This window comes from Pistacia vera, unplaced genomic scaffold (assembly GCF_008641045.1).
Source record: "Pistacia vera cultivar Batoury unplaced genomic scaffold, PisVer_v2 Contig873, whole genome shotgun sequence".
Lineage (NCBI taxonomy): Eukaryota > Viridiplantae > Streptophyta > Magnoliopsida > Sapindales > Anacardiaceae > Pistacia > Pistacia vera.
The window spans coordinates 42,383-62,515 of NW_022196749.1; the positions used below are offsets into that span (position 1 = coordinate 42,383).

The 20,133-nt window shown below is 33.7% G+C and overlaps 2 protein-coding genes across 2 annotated transcripts; both read left to right on the top strand.

Annotated features, from left to right (window-relative positions):
• Positions 1-15,556: 15,556 nt before the first annotated feature.
• LOC116119096 (putative germin-like protein 2-1) lies at positions 15,557-16,581 on the top strand. The gene is made up of 2 exons (XM_031405048.1): positions 15,557-15,714; positions 15,935-16,581. The coding sequence occupies exons 1-2, from the start codon at positions 15,600-15,602 to the stop codon at positions 16,468-16,470; spliced, it is 651 nt and encodes a 216-aa protein (XP_031260908.1). The 5' UTR covers positions 15,557-15,599; the 3' UTR covers positions 16,471-16,581.
• A 1,421-nt stretch (positions 16,582-18,002) lies between these two features.
• Positions 18,003-19,957, top strand: LOC116119097 (putative germin-like protein 2-1). Its single transcript, XM_031405049.1, has 3 exons — positions 18,003-18,108; positions 18,933-18,948; positions 19,441-19,957. The coding sequence occupies exons 1-3, from the start codon at positions 18,003-18,005 to the stop codon at positions 19,955-19,957; spliced, it is 639 nt and encodes a 212-aa protein (XP_031260909.1).
• The last annotated feature ends 176 nt before the right edge of the window (positions 19,958-20,133 follow it).

Sequence of the window (20,133 nt, forward strand, 5' to 3'; positions counted from 1 at the left end):
AGACATGGAAAATCATAATGTTTTGATGTCTTCCAAAAAAAAAAAAAAAAAAAAAAAATGTAATATGGGTACATATTCTAAGTAGAAATGGGCTTATTTATTTGTACTCATATGTAACCACCGCAAGATCAGTACTACTACTAGAAACAAGAAGGTATTAAATTGCATCCTAACAAACCTGTGAGGTCCCATGATTCTTACCAAACACATTGCTTATTTGTGAAATTGATAGAAAACATGTTAAATTTGTTCTATAGTCATTAGTAATATACATCTATGTGCTTGTGTGGTTTGGGGGATATAGTACTATTGATCGGTATGTTTGATTTTTTGATGATAGTATGAATTGTTTATTGATATTCATACTTTTTGTTATTCTTTTAGGTTTCAACATGTCAATTCAAACTCTTTACTTGGTAAACGAAAAAGCTTAGAGGAGGAGATGAATCTACCTTCTGACTCATCAAAAAAAATGTCGACTCGGATCTGATTGGAAGTAATCAAATTCAATCTCCAATTGATGATACAAGAATAAAAACATGAAGAAGATGGTCCCCTTAATGATGTTGACAGTTGCAGCAATACTGTAAGGACAAATCAGTTGTATGGTAACATTCAAGAAAGTTAAAGTTGATGGTAGGGGTGAGCACGGGTAGCGTGTAGAACCGGAACCGGGGGGTCAGAACCAGAACCGGAACCGGAACCTACCTGGAACAACGGTACTGTGCGGGTAGGTTCAGGTTCCAATTTTTTGGAACCGATACTGTGCGGTTCGGTTTCGGTTCTTGTGTGTGGAGGAACCAGAGAACCTATAAAAAAGGTACCCTGTTTGGAACCTGTAGGGGGTACCCGGTTTGGAACCATTTTTGGAACCTGTTTGGAACCGTTTTGGAACTTGTTTGAAAACTGTTTGGAACCTGGACTACAATAAAATATTTGTGAAATATGAATAATGGAGGGTTTCTATTATTTACATATAAAAAAATTAAAATAGAAAAAAGTTAAATTTTTAGAATAACCTAATTAAATAAATATACGAATACAATTATACTTATTACATATAAATTACACCATTTAAAAGCTTAATATATTAAATACATTATATTAAAGTTTTGATTAATTAAGTGAATAATTGGAATTTGATCCAATTAAAATTATTTATATTTTTAATGCTATTAAAAGAATTATTTTGAATAAAATAGTATATTTGATTGAGTAATAATATATTTAGTTATTTACTTCAATTATCAAGTTCTAAGTAATCTATAATAAATAGTAATTATTAATTAATTATATGAAATTGATAACATAATAAATTTAATACTAGTTAATATCATACTTAATCAATTATAATTACATTATAGTTAATGATTACTTAATTAATTATAATTTATAACATTACTTAATTGATTTATAGTATAATTAATTATGCATTATATTAATTGATTCTACTTAATCAATTGGCTTAAAGGTATAACATTTAATATATTACTTAATTAAATAATTAGAAATTTAATATTATGCATTACATTATAGATTTATAGTATAATTACTTAATCAATTATAACATTTTTTATAAACATTAATACAAACTTAATTAAATGATTAAAAATTTAATTAATTAATGTTATATTAAAAATTTATAGTAGATTACTTAATAGTTAATTCATTAAACATTACATTATAGTGATTATATAATTAATTATATCATTACAATAATAAATGATTACTTAATTGATTATGACATTATATATAATAGTAGTAATTACTAATTTACTACATAAACATTAGCATAATATTAATAAATGATTAAAAATTTAATTAATTACAACATTATATTATAAATTTATAGTACGATTATATAATAATGTAACATTACATTATAATTAAATGATTAATAATTAATAATATGTATTTAAATAAATAAATTATAATATTATATTAAAACTTATAGTATGATTATTAATTCATTGTAATATCACTATTTCATTATAGTAGATTAGTGATTACATAATTAATTAAACATTACTAATTAGATTTTATTTAATTGATTATGATATTATATTATAAACATTAATTAAACATTACATTATAAATAAATGATTACTAATAAATTGATAGAAATTTAATTAATTAAATATTACATTATAGTTAAATATTACTTAATTAAATTATAACATTATTACATTCAATATATTTGATCACTTAATTAATTATAGTATTACATAGTTAAATGATACTTAATTAGTTATAAATTTATAACATCACATTATAAATATTAATAATTTACTACATTATTATTTATTGCATTACTTAATTAAATGATTAGAAATTAATTAATATAATATTATTATATTACATTATATTATGATCACTTACTTAATTAGCATTACATAGTTAGATGGTTACATAATTAGTAAATTTATAACATTACATTATAACATTAGTAATTTACTATATATTAATTATTTAATTAAACGATTAAAAATTTAATTAATTATAACATACCTATATATTTATAATATAATTACTTAATCAATTATAACATTCCATTATAAACATTAGTATATAATTAAATGATTTGAAATTTAATTAATTATAATATTAAATTATAGATTTATAGTATGATTACTTAATCATTATAACATTACATTATACTATTATAGTGACATATAATTAAATAACATTACATAATTAAATGATTACTTAATGATTATGACATTATATTATAAACATTAGTAATTTACTAATTTACACAATACTAATTAAATTATTAGAATTTTATTAATTATAACATTACATTATAAATTTATGGTATGATTACTTAATTAATTATAACATTCTATTATAAACAATATTACAATACTTAATTAAATGATTAACAATTTAATTAATTATAATATTACATTATAATTAAATCCTAACCCAAATAGTATATTTGTTAGGGGTGTATTTGTAAACTTTTAAGGTATTTTTGTCATTTTTTAAACTAATACGGGGTAATTGATTTTTACAAGGTACCCCTGAAAGGAACCGGAACCTGCATTTTAGGTTCCGGTTCCTTGAATTGAAGAATCTGCACTGTGTGGTTCCAGTTCCTGTTCCTTTTTGGGAACCTGCACTGTGCGGTTTCGGTTCTGGTTCTCCTGAAAAATGGAGGGTACCCGAAACCGCTCACCCCTAGTGATGGCAAGGATAAAGCAGAGTGTAACTATTGTCGTAAACAACTTGCTGGTGGTCCCAAAAATGGGACAAGGCACTTGCATTCACATTATAAAAGCTGTCCAAGGTGAAAGTATGGAGATGTATCACAGAAGATTTGTCGATGCCCTGGGGGAGGATTCAAGTTCAAAGTCACAAATGACCTCAACTTCGCATCAGCTTGATCAAGAGTCGGCGAGGAAGGACCTTGCAATGATGATTGTTCTACATGAATATCCTTTGAGCATGGTGATCATTACGGGTTTAGAAGATTTTGTAACAACATGCAACCGTTGTTTAAGGTTATGAGTAGAAACACTATTAAGAAAGACATATTCCAGATTTATGATGTAGAAAAGAAGAAGATAATGAAATTGTTAAACAAAAACGGAGTAGGATTGCTATCACTTCGGATTTGTGGACTGCCAGCAATCAAAACAAAGGATATATGATGATCACAGCACACTTATCGATACAACTAGGTCTTCCAAAGTCGACTCATAAGGTATTATTTTAAGGTTTTATCATTCTTATTTTTAATACAAGTTTTGTAGCTATATTAATATTATTTTTTATGTATAATTAATGTTGCAGATTTGTATGTGCCTTGCCCACATACTAGAGATGTGCGTGCTGCAGCATTGATGGACTGCTTTTATGAGTGGAATATTGATAGAAAGTTATCGACATTGACACTGATAACTGCTCCACCAATGATGCAGTTGTTGAGATATCTTGAACGAACTTCCAAGTGCCTCACTTATGCTATGTGGTTCATGTTTCATATGCGTTGTTGTGCGCATGTTCTAAATCTAATTGTTCAAGATGGATTATCGGTGATTGGACAAGAATTGCAAGAATTCCGTGAGAGTGTTGCTTATGGTCAACATCTCCTAAAAGAGAGAAAAATTTGTTGAAGCATCACGTCAAGAAGGCATCGAAAGTACAAAGAAGTTGGCTCTTGATGTAAGACTCGCTGGAACTCAACTTATTTAATGCTTGAAACTGCTTTCATTTACAAAGATGTGTTTTTTCATTTAAAGCTTCGTGAGCCACAATATAGATGGTGCCAACTGAGAGGAATGGGAGTTCGCAGAACAAGTTTTTTCAAAGTTGAAAATATTTTATGCTACCACAAACTTGTTCTCTGGAACAAAATATCCGACATCTAATATTTATTTCCCAAAAGTTTGTGAAATTAGAATTGCATTGTCTAGCTGGCTCAGATGTGGGAATGATTTGATAAGGAATATGGCAGCAAAAATGCTTGAAAAATTTAGCAAGTATTGGGATGTGATTCACGGTGTCTTGGGGGTAGCGAGTCTTTTAGATCCTAGATACAAAATGAAATCGTTAGATTATTTTTTTCCTCAAATCTATGGAGTTGATGGTAAATATCATATTCTGAGAATTCAAGGATTTTTATCAGATTTATTTAATCAGTACCAGGCAAGGAAGTAGTCAACCTCCTCCCAATGTAGCACCTTCTTTTCAGACTAATAGTCCTTGTAGTGAGGACGATGGGTCCGTTTGTGACTTTGAGATGTATATTGCACAAGAATCAATTGTTCTGGAAGGAAAGTCAGAACTAGATTTTTGTTTAGAGGAGAAACTATTGCCTGGCACTCCTAACTTTCACATATTGGTTTGGTGGAAGGCAAATGGGCCTAAATATCTAATCATCTCTTCTATTGCTCGAGACATCCTTGCTATTCCTGTCTCCACAGTCGCTTCTGAGTCTATATTTAGCACAGGTGGGAAGGTAGGAAGCCCACATCGCAACAAACTTCATTCAGATACATTAGAAGCATTGATGTGTGCTCAAAATTGGTTATGGTCAGATATAAAAGGTGATTATATCAAAATTTTATTTCTTTAACATATTTGTCTTATTGTCTTTAATGTATATTTTTTATTTCTTTAATGTATTTGTCTTATTGTCGTTAATGTATATTTTGCATTCTTATTAGGTCAACAATCATGCTTGACATTTTTTGATGACACTGATGAGGAAGAAGAGGAATAATGATGACAAAGAATAGGCATGCAATTGGTTAGATATTTAGTCTTTCATGTGTTGCATGCTTCTTATGTATTTTATAATTGCAGAAAGGTGTACTTACCCAACTGGAGCTTGCAAAACTTAAGGAAACAACAGCTTAAAAATTTGTGATAGAGTTTATTGTTTTGTATTTGTTCAGATTTTACTATCTCAATTTGCTTGTTGCTCAATGGTTATGTTATACTCTAAAAATGGATGAATGCATTTTGTAGAATGTTACTTATATATTTGGTAAGTATTCAAAAATAAATTAATATTTAAAAACTGTTTCTAAAATTAAAAATATAAAAAAAAATTGAAATTTATTAATATTTAAAAATTGAAATTATAAAAAAAAGGCGGGCTTGGGTTGGGCCTGAGGTTATAAAAAGCCCGTCAAGCTGGGCTTGGGCTTTGCCTATCATACACGTGGTGGGCTCAGGCCGGGCTTGGGCCTATGTCATGAGGTTGGGCTTGGGCCTGGGCCAAGGAGTACTCGGTCCTGACCCGGCCCATTGTCATCACTATCCAAAGGTAAGGCCTACTTACCCTTGAAACATACCACTCTGTGATTTACCCAGTGAAGGCCCATACAGAATCATTAAAATTAGAAAATTGGTATTATATATTGGAAAAACCTGTTCAGATTTTCAGGTTAACAAATTCCCTTTATTTACGTTGATGTGTGATTTTGACATCAATGAAATACGCACAAACAAACTGTCGTGAGTTTACATGTGAAGTGATTATGGTGAGTGTTTATGGTGCAGGGATGCTATATGCTTGAAGAAACATAAATAAAAATTTGACAAGAGATTTTTAGAGTGGTTCGAATGTTGTAAGCAAGTCCCACGTTCATTGTTATTTTATTATTCTCTGACTGTTTTTTTAATATCGCCTGTGAGGCATACAAAGATGGAGTAATGTTTTGTTTATAGAGAAAAATAATAGCTTAAGCTCGAAAGTGTGCCTATCCTCCTTATGCCTTCGTTCTCCTTCTCTTTTATAGGATGTGTTGATGCTGGATTTTGACACCAACGACTTCAGGCGTGCAAAGTCCTAAGAAAGTCTTAGAAATAACATATAAATGATTATGACAGTTGAGTGGGGTACTATTCTCATATTAGTATGCAAAGACGTAAAAATAAATGAGACAGTATGGTTTTTATAGTGGTTCAAATGTTTGAAGCAAATCCTACATCCACTGTAATTTTAATATTCTCTGAATATTTTTCTGATATCGCCTGTAAGGTGTACAAAGATGGAGTAATGTTTTGTTTATAGAGAAAAATAATGGTTGATGCTCAAATTTGTGTCTAGCTCTCATATGCCCAGCCCCCTCTTCCATGAAGAGTAGTGCATATTTATACCTTTGAGCTCAATGTAATGAATGTTTTTGCAAGTTGTAGGGACACATGGGGATCCCTCTTTAATCTTTATCTTAAAATAAGGTAGGATTGATATAGATGCTCTTAATAACAGCTTAGGTTGGTTTGGTTTTGATAGCTAATGTTATTTTGTCATTTAGCTCTTGTTGAACTTTCATTGATGGGACTGGCAGCTCATTCTGATTGGTGATGCTAATGTCAGTGTATTTTTTGGTATCATAAAAGCACCCCCCCCCCCCCCCCCCCCAAGTTTTTTTTTATCTGAATGGTTGTCACACCATAAGTTGCAGTCTCGAACTAAAGAGCTTGAATTATGCTTGCTGCGATCAGGTGATCTAGGCACACAGAAGCCTGCGATCTGGGCGCTTGAAAGCGCGTGATCTAAGCACTTGGAAGTGCTTGATCTGAGTGCTCAAAAGCACATGATCTGAGCACTCAAAAGCGCGTGAGCGCATGATCTAATTGATCTGAGTGCTCGAAAGCATGTGGTCTGATTGATCTGAGCACTCGAAAGCACATGATCTGATTGATTTAAACGCTCGAAAGTGCGTGATATGGTTTATCTAAACGCTTAGAAACGCGTGATCTGAATGATCTAAACGCTCGAAAGCGCGTGATTTGAATGATCTAAGCTCTGGGAAACACGTGATCTTATTGATCTAAACGCTTTGAGAGCTCGAGAGCTTGGGACCTAGAGAGCTCTTTCTGATCTGAGAGATTTGAGCGCGCAATCTGAGTGATCTCGCCGCGATATCTAAGAACTCTGATCTAGAACAAGCTTCAATATTTTGATGATAACTTGAGTTGCAGATCTCGAATTTGGATGATTCTTAGACCATCAGAAAGCTAACTCAAAGGGCTACAATTCTTGTGTTTACTGCTTTGGAATATTCAAACTTTATCTGGCTCATATTTTCACATCTGATAACATGACTCTAGAAAAAGAAACTGAAAGTTGTTGAAGAAGTTGAGACTTGCTAGAAAAACATGAAGAGTTGGTGTGAATCATGTCATTCCTCTAGCGTCAAACTGTTGATGCTAGATTTTGACATCAACGACTTCGCACGTGCAAAGTGCTAAGAAATTCTTAAAAATTACACGTGAATGCTTATGAGAGTTGAGTGGGTACTGTTCTCACGGTAGTATGCAAAGACGTAAAAATTTTATGGTGATTGAGATGCTTGAAGTAAATCCTACATCCACTGTGATTTTATTATTCTCTGACTATTTTTATGATATCGCCTTTAAGGCTTACAAAGATGGAGTAATGTTTTGTTTATAGAGAAAAATAATGGTTGAAGCTCAAATTTGTGTCCAAATCTCATATGCCCAACCCCCTCTTCCATGAAGAGAGGTGCCTATTTATACCTTTGAGCTCGATATAATGAGTGCTTTTGGAAGTTGTGGGAATACGTGGGGACCCCTCCTTAATCTTTATCTTAAAATGGGATATGATTGATATAAATGCTCTTAATAACAGCTTAGGTCGGTTTGGTTTTGACAATTAATGTTATTTTGTCCTTTAACTCTTGTTGAACTTTCATTGATGGGACTAGCAGCTCATTCTAATTGGTGGTGCTGATGTCAGAGTATTTTTTGGCATAACAGGATGCTATTTAGCCAACTTCAAAGTGATGATTACTTGACGGGCTACTCTTGATCCTATTGTAACAGGTGGAGAGTATCAACAATCTAGATTTTAACTTGATAGCTAAGTTAAGATGGATGTTGATTATCAAGGTGAGTTGATGACAACTTGTATTTCTCTGGCTCTTGCTGCTATTGGATCCTAATTGGTGGCTGATGCCTTGCTGTGGTTGGTGACTGATTTTTGCACAACAATTTATAATGTGTTTGATATATAGACTTTACACTAGAAATATTGGCCCATGCGCCGGTTTTTTTTATCCAATTGAGATCAATGCCTTTTAACGTTCTCAAATTGGTTGCCAGATACATAATTTGAGAGTTGAGTGGTTATATGGATTGAATCATCAGATTATAACTATTTATTTTCCGAAGATAGGAAAATCTAAGTCTCAAATCTGATTCATTGGAATTGGAATCTCATACTACCTCCACTTGTTGAAAAAGAGAAAGAAATATTGCTCCACTCAACATAAGAAATGTACACACATCTACAAGTCATGATCCATAATATTTGTTCTTTTTTTATATTAAAAAAGTAAACTTATCTCTGATTCTTTTATTTTGTGAGATTTGAAGCTAGGTTTCAGTGTATTAATTAAGAATTTCTATAATCGTAGATGGAAAACTTGTTAGTGGTGTCGATAAATCTTGGTTGCATATAGATATAGTGCACAGATATATATATATATATATATAAGCCATAACAAAAGGGTTTGACTAGGATAAGTAGCTAACTTTTGAAGAAGACACGAGACTGTTAGGTTGCTTACATAATTCTAAAATAATGGATGCTTTGAACATATATCGCATTGCTAAAAAATGAATGAGAGATTTACCCAAATCCAATCTTATCTGCTAAGTGGGTCTCCTGATTATGAAATGTTAAATGTGAAGACAAAAGTGGGAGAAAATATTTGGAAATTAATCAAATAAAGAGGATAAATGAAAATAAATAATAAACGGATGGTCCTCGTCATCACCCACAAAAACCAAACCAAACAGCTCTTCATAAATCATAGCCATTAATGTTGCAGGTTTAGCAGTGACGAATTTATGATGCTTTTATGACGTTATTGCCCAGGAATATAGGTAAGACCTTGCGTAACATTATTTAATGCTTTGTGGAAATTATTAATTGAATCTGTTTTTATCCACCTCTACTTACTTTAGAGCATCTTCTTGCAACTACTGTTTCTGTATGCGTGCATTGTTATTGGTTACGTCTACTCATTTTCAAGAACAATCAAACACAAAGCTTAAAATTAAGAATAGTAATTAGTATCATCAATTTTCTTCTCATTCAAAATGATGCATATTCTCATCCTATATTGATGGCATCGTAGATCATATAATTCTTGCAGTTCAATCAAGAAGCCTTATAGCGTATTAATATATTTATATACCCAAATAACTCTCTTAACCATATTAAAAAATCAACTAACATTAATTTGACTCGGTGTAACTGTAGAAGTGGCTAGGGTTGTGATTCGAAGATATCATTATCTACAACAACTATTGAGCTTTGAGCATTAATTCTTGGGCCATAAAAAAAGAAACCCTAGGTAGGTAATTTAAATTTCTACCATATATCTAATTCTAATATGTAACTGTACAATTACAAAGAGAAACATCATAATTCACAAAGATGAAGTACTAATTGGTAGGGCTGAAGAAGGAATCGAATTTAATGCAACCCAACTGAAAGTAAAGGATGGTAGGTCCCAATAAACTTGCAGTTATGGTTCCGGCCAATCCAGCTAGCTTAGTTAGAGGTTGACGATTTCTTCATTTTCTTTGTCTCCTTCTCCTCTCTCTCACTCTCTATAATAAATATCTTAACAGTTATCTATCCTTGAGTATTTGTAACTTCTTCGTATTGTCTTTCCTCACTTTATATTTCCCTGTCTTCTATCCTTTATCAATACATATCTACAAAACTGAAGGATCCGAAAAAAAAAATCTCAAACAGACGTGTGTATATTCTATTTATTAGTCAATGGTAATAGCTAGCTGAAATATATGAATTGATCTTGGTGGTCCATTTGTTGATTCTGACATAATAAAGAAAGGTACCACGCGAAACATGCACACCAGGATTCAACAAGGCTTTTTCTTATTAAGTTGTTCATACTTTTTTATAGCAAGAACTGTGCAATTAAATTAAGCTGCACCTGCATTGATGCACCTGCAGTTTGACGTCGGTTCCCAGAGCTTGCAGCTTTAAATTAATTAATTGAGTAAAGCTTATTTTTCTGGGTTGATGGCTTTCTATTTGATCGTCTTTCTTTACACCCAACTTAAGATGACAGAATGAAGTGGAGAGAAAAGTATATTCGCCTTTGTTACCTACCCTCTAGATGACGAAAACAAAAATCATGCTCTTATCACCTCAATTGTAATTAAGTGCTGCTCATTATTGTGTCTCTTTGAAGACAATTAGAAGAGGACGATTGTGAAAGAACAAAAAAAGTATAAGGGGGGAGGTACATAACGCAGACCTTACGATTCTTATTGAGACTTTTTTAACTTTAAGTACTGTTATGAGATGAAATAACCATGCAAACAGGTAGCTAAAAGGAACCAAAGAGTTGTCAATTAAGAAATAGGAGCTAGGGTACCGCTTCTCCACTATTCTCATCTCTCTAGCCAGACATAATTTCTTATCCTGCTCCGGCAATTCACTCATGAAATTAACATTCTCGCATACATATCTCTTGTGCCCATAAGTGATCGTATATATAGAACACAAGTAAATATATAATAGCTATTGAAATGGGTGGTGAGAAAGATATATAAGGAGCTTGAGTAACATACCTAGAACCAGAAATTAATTCTGAAGCCAATTAGAACATGTGGGAGAGAGGTGCAAAAGGAGATATTGACGCGGCTCAATGAAAATAAATGGCTAATACAACCATCTAACCACGTCTTTACGTTGAGGCGCGCCAATACCTTCATCTTCGTTTACAACTCTCCCCAATCGCTCCGATACCACCTCCAGTTCCTCCTTTCACATAAGCCTCTCTTCATCTTTACGCAGAGACCTAGAAGATACATACAGAAAGAAAGAAGGAAAGAGGATATTCCTTCTCTATGTACGAATAATTAAGAGGTGGACGTCACAGAAATTGAGAGATGAGCGGTTTCTTTTTGATGATGATTCGCCTTTTTCTTGCAGGTATCTGCTGGCTGCCTAAATATATAAAAATATGAACTAGGCGTTTTGTTCTGTCCACATCATTTGCTGCATAAGGGGAAGCAAAATAGATTGATTTATAGAACCACTTGAGAAACTGTTTTTGTGTTTATGAACGTAAGCAAATTTGACAATCAATCCATTATCTAATGTGTATACCACCACCGCTCCACGTAAGCACCAACTAATAGTATTGCTCCACGTAATAAGCAGGTATGATGCACCTTGATTGACTTGACTATCATTTTATCTACCCAAGTCCTAACTATGTCAATGCGTTCCATGAGTCTACCTACTCGAGTGAGACGAATTTGCCTAAATAATATTGATCTATCGATTATTCGAAGTTGCACAAGATATCTCTGTCACCAAAAAAATTGTATGTATATTGATGTGCCGACTACAGTAATATAGTCTCGTTTGAACTTCGTTGATTTGAACGTGTAAGACTCTTAATAAACCTCAATATAGATTTGTGGTAATCATTCACTTTCACTTTGGTTAGATCATGCTTTTGTTAATGTGATTTAAGAAGTTGGACTAGTTACGATAATATATATATATATGATTTAAAATCAATAATTGACGAATAATGACAGGGTTTGGTAATCATGTTCTCCAATATGGATCCTAAGTTTAAAAAGCAGCCACTTGGGTGATCCGGAATCACCAAACTGCACAACAAGCATTGACAAACAAGAAAGATATTGTTGTATATTGACAACAAAGAAGCAGCTTTTTGTGGGACTTGGCTCCCACAGACCACAGGGCTCAATTATAAGTCCTAAAGCTATTTGAAATTATTGAAGAAAATTTTAGAGTTAGGTTAAGTAGGTGCAACCCCAAACTTTTCACACACAAAATTGTGTTTCTCCAATATGATGAATTACTGAAACCAAATCCCAGATGAGGGTAACGATTATCTATCAATTACCGTGCATGTCTTAACTAGGATAAAGCACCGAATGATTTCTTGGCAGCTAGCCCATGGTCAATTACATAGAGTCAAAATCAAATGTTACCACGTAGTGTTTGGTTCAGGGAATTCTTTATTACTGAAAATATAGAATTATCACTGAGATAGATTATCTTGAAAATTAATGAAAGAATATTATATTAAATTGTTTGGTTAGATTAGTGAGTATAAATAATTAATAGGTTTGATTGGAAGGAATAAAATATTATCGGAGAGGTTTTTATTGAATTGCCCTTCTTTTTTAATAGTATTATTATTATTTAGAGCATTACTTGTAACCCCCCACCCCCCACATTTGAGAATTTAGCTAAAACACTCAAATAACAAAAGTTTAAAAATTTAACTAAATAAACATAGCTACCCAAGACGACTACCGGCCGCTAGCCACTACCGTGGGCCACTGCCAACAGTCACAAGAACGGTGCACGACCGATAAGATTTGGTGGTTTGTGTGCCAATCTAGCCGTTTCAGTTAGATCGAAGGCAAAAAAGGGCCAAATGAATGTGGATCTAGCTGGAAATGGCCAGATCTATTCTAGCCATTAACAGTTAGATCTGTGGCCATTAACGGTCATGGATCTGGCCAAGAACGGCCAGATCTATTTTGGCCATTAACAACCATATTTATGGCCATTAATAGCCATAGATTTGTCAATTTGGCCGAAAATGGCCAAATCGGTGCACGGCCTACCAGATTTGACCGGTCGTGTGCTGTTCTGACAACTGCTGGTGGTGGCCAATGGTCGTCAGTCGTCTTAGGTAGTTGGGGGTATTTTGGGTATTATTCATGAAAATATTAAGGATATTTCTATCCAAAAAAATAATATATGAGGTTACAGAGGTCATTTTGCACATTTGGGATAATTGTTATTTAGTAGACATATCAGGGCATTTGTGTCAAAATGTTTATTAATTAAAGATAAAATTGGTATGAACAGTAGATTACCCAGGTAATGAAAAAATAACACCCTTTTAAACAATAATCGAATTACCCCCTATATATATTACTTATAGTAATCATTATTGGTATTGGTCGATTATCAAAACCTTTTATTACTTGACACCCAAACATGGTAATTGTCAGATTAAAAGATAAATTATCGGTACTATCTTTTATGACCCCAAACCAAATGCTTACTTATTGTACACTTTTTGCAATACACTTGTTATCCATATCATCCTTAGTCGATAGTTAGAGGATTTTCTAGTATAAACATTATTCAGGTAAGGTAGTTAATTTAAAAGTTAGATTTTTTATTTATAAGTTTTTGGAATGCTTTAACTAAATATACTTATTCAGAATTAGAATATGCAAGAGATCTATAAGTTTAGCTCAAAAATACATTGGATTATATATAGCCCCAATTCAGGTTCTCCTAGCTAGCAGATCTATTTAAACTTTTGCTGCCTTCTATGTACAAATTACAATGAGAGTAAACTTCAGATTAAAGTCAGCCCACTAATGGACAACCCGTTTCGATTATTGGTTTCCTTTTAATAAATAAATAATCTCGAAGACAAAAGCCAGCCTTTGTCCTAAAAATTGTTAGCCATGATAATTAATTTTCTTTTAATAAATTGGATTGACACTACCTTCTTAAAGAAATTTTATGCTTTTTATTTTTTAGATAACCGGACTGTTTGGGCCAATTTTTGGGGCACCTTGACTAATCTTAAAGACCCATTGAATACCTTACAAATTCAATCCATTAATATTTGGTCTTGGCCAACTTGCGGGGCATCTCGACTAATCTTTAAGACCCATTGAATACCCTACAAACCCAATCTACTAATATTTGGGACTCATTAAATGCCCTACAAATCTAATACTCCAAGGTAATCACATATATGGTAGGTGACCTTAAGGTTAAAACCTAAGAAATTAATGAAAAAAACAAATTTTTTTGACTGTCAAGCAAACCCTTTGGAGATAACATGCTTTTTTTTTTTTTTCCTCAAGAAAAGGACAACATACATCATAAGAAGCAAATTAAATTAGTACATCGTTGGTTAGATTTGTTATAGTTATTTTCAACAGGTAAAAGCCGGGTGCTTAGTCGTTTAGGCATTTACTATAAATTTCACCCTTTCACTGTAAGCATGTTTAGATTAGGGATGTGGGTCTGGGTGGAAGGAATAGAAAATTTTATTTAATTTATCGGAGATTCAGGAGATCTTTGTAAAGCTTTTAACAGTATATCAAGACGTGTCATTGTGTTTTTGCGTGAGGATCATTGTGTTTGATATTTAATTAGGAGTGGATAGAAATTAAAATAGCCTTCATAAACCTGAATATAAGGGAAGTTGAATAGCATTTAGAGTGGAGAATCTTATGTAATTAACCTTACAGAACAAAGAATTATAGAGATAGGCTTAAAGTTTGCTGCCTTGTGTGTACACAATATAGTTAATATAAGGGCTTGCAACAAATAAAAGTCAGCACCATTGTAAAAATAATGAAAACACACTTCCCAGTACAAAACTTATCTCTGAAATGGTGCAACGCTCAAATATCGTATGAATTATATTTTTGTACCTCAAATTATTGATGCGAATTTCACCACATATTTTCTTTTGGCAAATATGAGAAAATGACAATTGGCCAGCTGGTTCAGTATGACTAGGCACCGTATATTATGTCTCTATCGGTATTTGATGAGCTGAATCATTTGTAATGTTGTTGTGTTCCTATTGAGTCAATTACCAGGATCTATGAGACAATATGGGAAAAACAGCAATAATATGTATATATTCAGCAGAATGATCAAATTATAATTAATTGCAATCCAGCTGTACAAGACTAAATCCTTTAGTTCGGATGGTCAAGTCTCTTAGCCTTAGGCATGACAATTTCTTGGCTTAATCCAAGCGGCCGGCTCTTCCTTTTATCTGAATTCGCCATATACACATAGCATGTACTATGTTCAAAAGCAAATCCCTTAGTGGACGCGCTTCGGCATGCAGGCGACAGCGAAAACGATAAAGTATTAATGGCATGCTCTTAAATTCGTGAAGCTTAATTGCATGCCAACCACTATATATACAAGGAACTTCATAGAGCTTTGCTTCATAGCTCAGAAATCCTTTCTCCTTTTATTCTTCTTTTCACCTGGTCCTTGTTTTTCTCCATTAGTGTGTTACTATAAAATGGCAAAAACATTTCTCTTGTTGAGCTTGGTGGCTCTCACTTGCACCTATCTTGCTTTTGCATTTGAGCCTAAACCCTTGCAGGATTTCTGCGTTGCAGACCGTAATAGTTCAGGTATTACTATATATGAGTTAAATCTATACTTTACTCTGCCATAATAATTAATACGTAAAGCTAGCTCTTTTATCTTCGGTACAGCTTAGGCCCCACTTCTATCTTATAGATTTTAGCAGCTTATTTTGAGTTATGCTTAATTATTTTTGGTCATTGCATCAGTCAAACAGGGTATTAATTACTTGGTTCTCACTTTTAATATGCATATGTTGTTTGACAGCAAGAGTAAATGGTTTAGCCTGCAAAAACCCCAGCACGGTTGTAGCAAATGATTTCTTCTTTAGTGGGCTTCACATTGCAGGCAACACTTCAAACCCTGTTGGGTCGAGGGTCACCCCTGTCAGTGTGGCACAGATTCCAGGTCTCAACACTCTTGGGATCTCACTGGTGCGCGTCGACGTTTCACCTTGGGGTATCAACCCTCCCCATACTCACCCCCGAGCCAGCGAGATCCTGACAGTTCTTGAAGGTTCTCTTGAAGTTGGATTTGTCACCTCAAACCCTGAGAATCGCCTCATCACTAAGGTCCTTGAAAAAGGAGATGTGTTTGTATTTCCAATTGGACTCATTCACTTCCAACGCAATGTGGGAAATAAAAATGCAGTAGCTATTGCTGCATTAAGCAGCCAAAATCCAGGAGTCATCACCATTGCTAATGCTGTTTTCGGATCAAATGCACCTATTGGTAGCGATGTTCTCACCAAGGCTTTCCAGGTGGACAAGAAGATAGTAGATCAAATTCAGTCACAGTTCTAGCGGCGATAAATCAATGCAGTTGACAGATTAAATACTTGTGATATATTGTTTTTGTGTGTGACAATCTGACATTCTTTATTTGCCTTTTGTTCTTCTTTATGTAAGTTGGTTGATGAATTCTTACCAGTGTTGATTGTTCTTGGTTCATGAATTAATGAAAATTTTCTTTCTTAGCTTCATTATATCTTGCATAATTTTAGTTCTTTTTAAAGTTTTTGTACAACATTATATCTTATTGTGAGAGATAAGTTTAATTACGTCTCCCTTAATAACATATCCCTTTAATTTTTATAAATTGCTTTTTTATCGTCGAGACTGAGAAAAGAAAAAATGTAAAATGAATCCAGTATCCTTCTCTTGAATCTTTCCAGATTATTCCTTCTATAATGTAATTGCCAATAAAGGATTTAAGACGATGCATGATTCAGTTAATTTTTAATTTGATTGTATGAACAGGCCAATATCTTAAGATAATCAGGCAACTCAATTAACTACGAGGTTTCATGTCATCATGTGATAGCAGGTAGAATACAAAATGATGATAAAGGATGCCAGTTCATGCATGGTCAATTAATTAGCTGCCCAAGATAACAAGGAAGATAACAGTAGATTGATTCGATTGAGAATGACCAATATTTTGTTTTAGTCGTAAAGATAACACTTCGATCTGTTAATATTTCAGGATCAAAACAGATAATATATATATATATGAAAGGCCATGAAAAGACAAATTAATTAAGATGTGATTAATGTAACAGTACTACTAAAATTTAAGCAACATGAGAGAACTAGTGATGTACTTAAAAGCTGTATGAATCCTAAATCAACCCGATTTTGGTTTTCCTTATATCACCTCCTTGAATAACTATGAATCTATGCTAAATATCTGTGATTAAAGTGATCTTTACAGATTACAATATTGTTGAGCTCAACTCTGTTGATTTGGGGGAAACTCCTTTTATATTAACCTGGTTTCTACAGCAGTATCAGAAACAGATGAATATTCCAAGGACGTAAAGTTTTGCATGACTGGTAATAGTAAGTAATTTGATTCGAAATAAAATGAACATGAAATCATATGAAGACAAAAATAATCATGAAGCTTCTGTTGCTGACATAAGAATATCCCGTTAAGGGCGGCCGCACCCTGGTGGGGCCGCTCCTTCACTAGTTCTTGCTGCTTATCTTTGGAACAAGTATGATAATTTCTTCGCCAGTATTTACATGCAACTATATGCAATCATTCATTTCTTAAACCCAGCCGGCTATGCACCAACTCATAGAATATTGAATATATATATGTTGAAAGATGACCAATTCAGAAAACAGTACCCTTCAATATGATTGGACGGCAACTCTCAAACAGGATTTTAAAAAAAATAAAATAGCTTCATGCACCAAAGTCAGAAACTCCTCATGCGGTACCTCCATAAATATTGACCACCAACGAACGCTAGTTTGTTCATCATCTCTCAAATTCCTTTATATTGCCTTTTTTGGCCATTGTTCTTAGAGAGATTAGTAGTTTCAAAATGGCGAAAAATGTTGTCATCTTCAGCGAGATATTGGTTCTTGCTTGCTATCACATCGCTTTTGAACTTGAGCCAAAACCCCTGCAGGATTTCTGCGTTGCAGATCGTAACACTTGGGGAGCATTTGGTTTGAGGGTATTTGATATTACTGGGGTTAAGTGGCCTTATATTACTCAACAAGATTAGCATGTTTGGTTGTCAAGTAATATAAGACATCGGTAATCTTCAAATACCAATAGTGGTTAGGGTATTTGATATTACTGGAGTTAAGTGGTCTTATATTACTCGACAAGATTACCATGTTTGGTTGTCAAGTAATATAAAATATCGGTAATCTTCAAATACCAATAGTGGTTATTATTGGTAATATTTGAGGTAATCTGATTACCTCTATTTTCTTAAGTATTCTAATATTATCAGGGTTATCTTTTTTTGTTACAATTCTATCCCTTATTAATAAAATTTTAGGACAATAATGCCCTTATTTTTAAATTTATTTACATGAATATAACTTTTACTATTTCAACCCCAATTAATTAATTTTTTGGACAAAATTACCCTTGAATTCAAAACAAATTACAGCCCACCCAAGCCACCATCCCCAACCACCTAATGCCGTTAACCACAGCCACGGCTAGCTGCCGCCATCGTCAGAACGACGCACGAAAGGTCGAAAATGGTCGTCGTGCGCCTCTATGGCCATTTCCGGCCAGATATCTGACTGGAAATGGCCAGATCCGTCGATTTGGACGCTAAAGGCCAGACCGATGGCTGTTAACAACCACGTCTGTGTCCGTCAATGGCCATCGATCTAGCCGTTGACTGCCAGATCGACGGATCTGGCCATTTCCGGCTAAATATCTGGCTGGAAATTGCCATAGCAGCGCACAGCGGCCATTTTCGGCCTTCCATGAGCCGTTAGGTTGCCAGCTACTAGTAGCCAACAGTGGTTGGGTTGGTGGGGGGTGTTTTGTTGATTTTTTAAACTTTTATTATGGGGTTGTTTTTGCTAAGTTTTTAAATGTAGGGGGGTTATAGTAATCCAAATAATAATAATATTAAAAAATAATATAATAATAATATTTAATTGGAGGACAATTCAGTAATTTAAATAACATACCCACCAATTTATTCTTCTCAACCAAACATATTAATATAACATACCCACTAATTAACTAAACATATTTTCCTAAAGATTTCTAGTAATCTTCAAGGTAATCTATCTTTCCAGTAATCCAACATTCCCAGTAATTCAACATTCCCAGTAATCCAACATTCCATGAACCAAACGCCCTCTTCAGGTATTTCATTATATTCCATCTATCTTACTATCTTAGTGTAAAATTTATGCTCTTATAGCATCTCATAACACACGTGCTAATAGCCTGCAAACTGACTTTAAGCTTTCCTGTTTGTTTGCGTGTTTCTTGGCAGCAAGAATAAATGGCTTAGCATGTAAGAATTATGCACTTGTTCAAGCCAGTGATTTCTCCTTTAGCGGGCTACACATTCCTGGCAACACTTCAAACCAAGTTGGGTCCAGAGTCACCCCTGTCTCTGTGGCTCAGCTTCCAGGACTCAACACTCTTGGGATCTCAATGGTGCTGATTGACTTTGCACCATGGGGTATCAACCTTCCCCACACACACCCCAGAGCCACTGAGATCCTGACAGTCCTTGAAGGCTCTCTTGAGGTTGGATTTGTCACATCAAACCCTAAGAATCGCCTCATCACAAAAGTCCTTAAAAAGCGAGATGTGTTTGTATTTCCAATCGGACTTGTACACTTCCAGCGAAATGTGGGAGCCATTGCTGGTTTGCGCAGCCAAAACCCAGGTGTTATCACCATTGCTAATGCTGTTTTTGGATCAAATCCTGCCATTGCTGGTGAGGTTCTCAGCAAGGCATTCCAATTGATCAAGAACATAGTTGATCAACTCCAAACCAAGTTTTAGAGCCTCAAGAAACCGACAGGGCAAAGTTGGAAGATAAATTTCAAAGAATGTTTGTATGATACAAATTATTGGTTTACTTTTGTTTTTAATTGTACGTTTGGCTTGAATGTATGTTCAGCAATTTCAATTTGTTGATTATTGAGTGAACTTCTAATTCCTGTAAAAAATCTTATTAT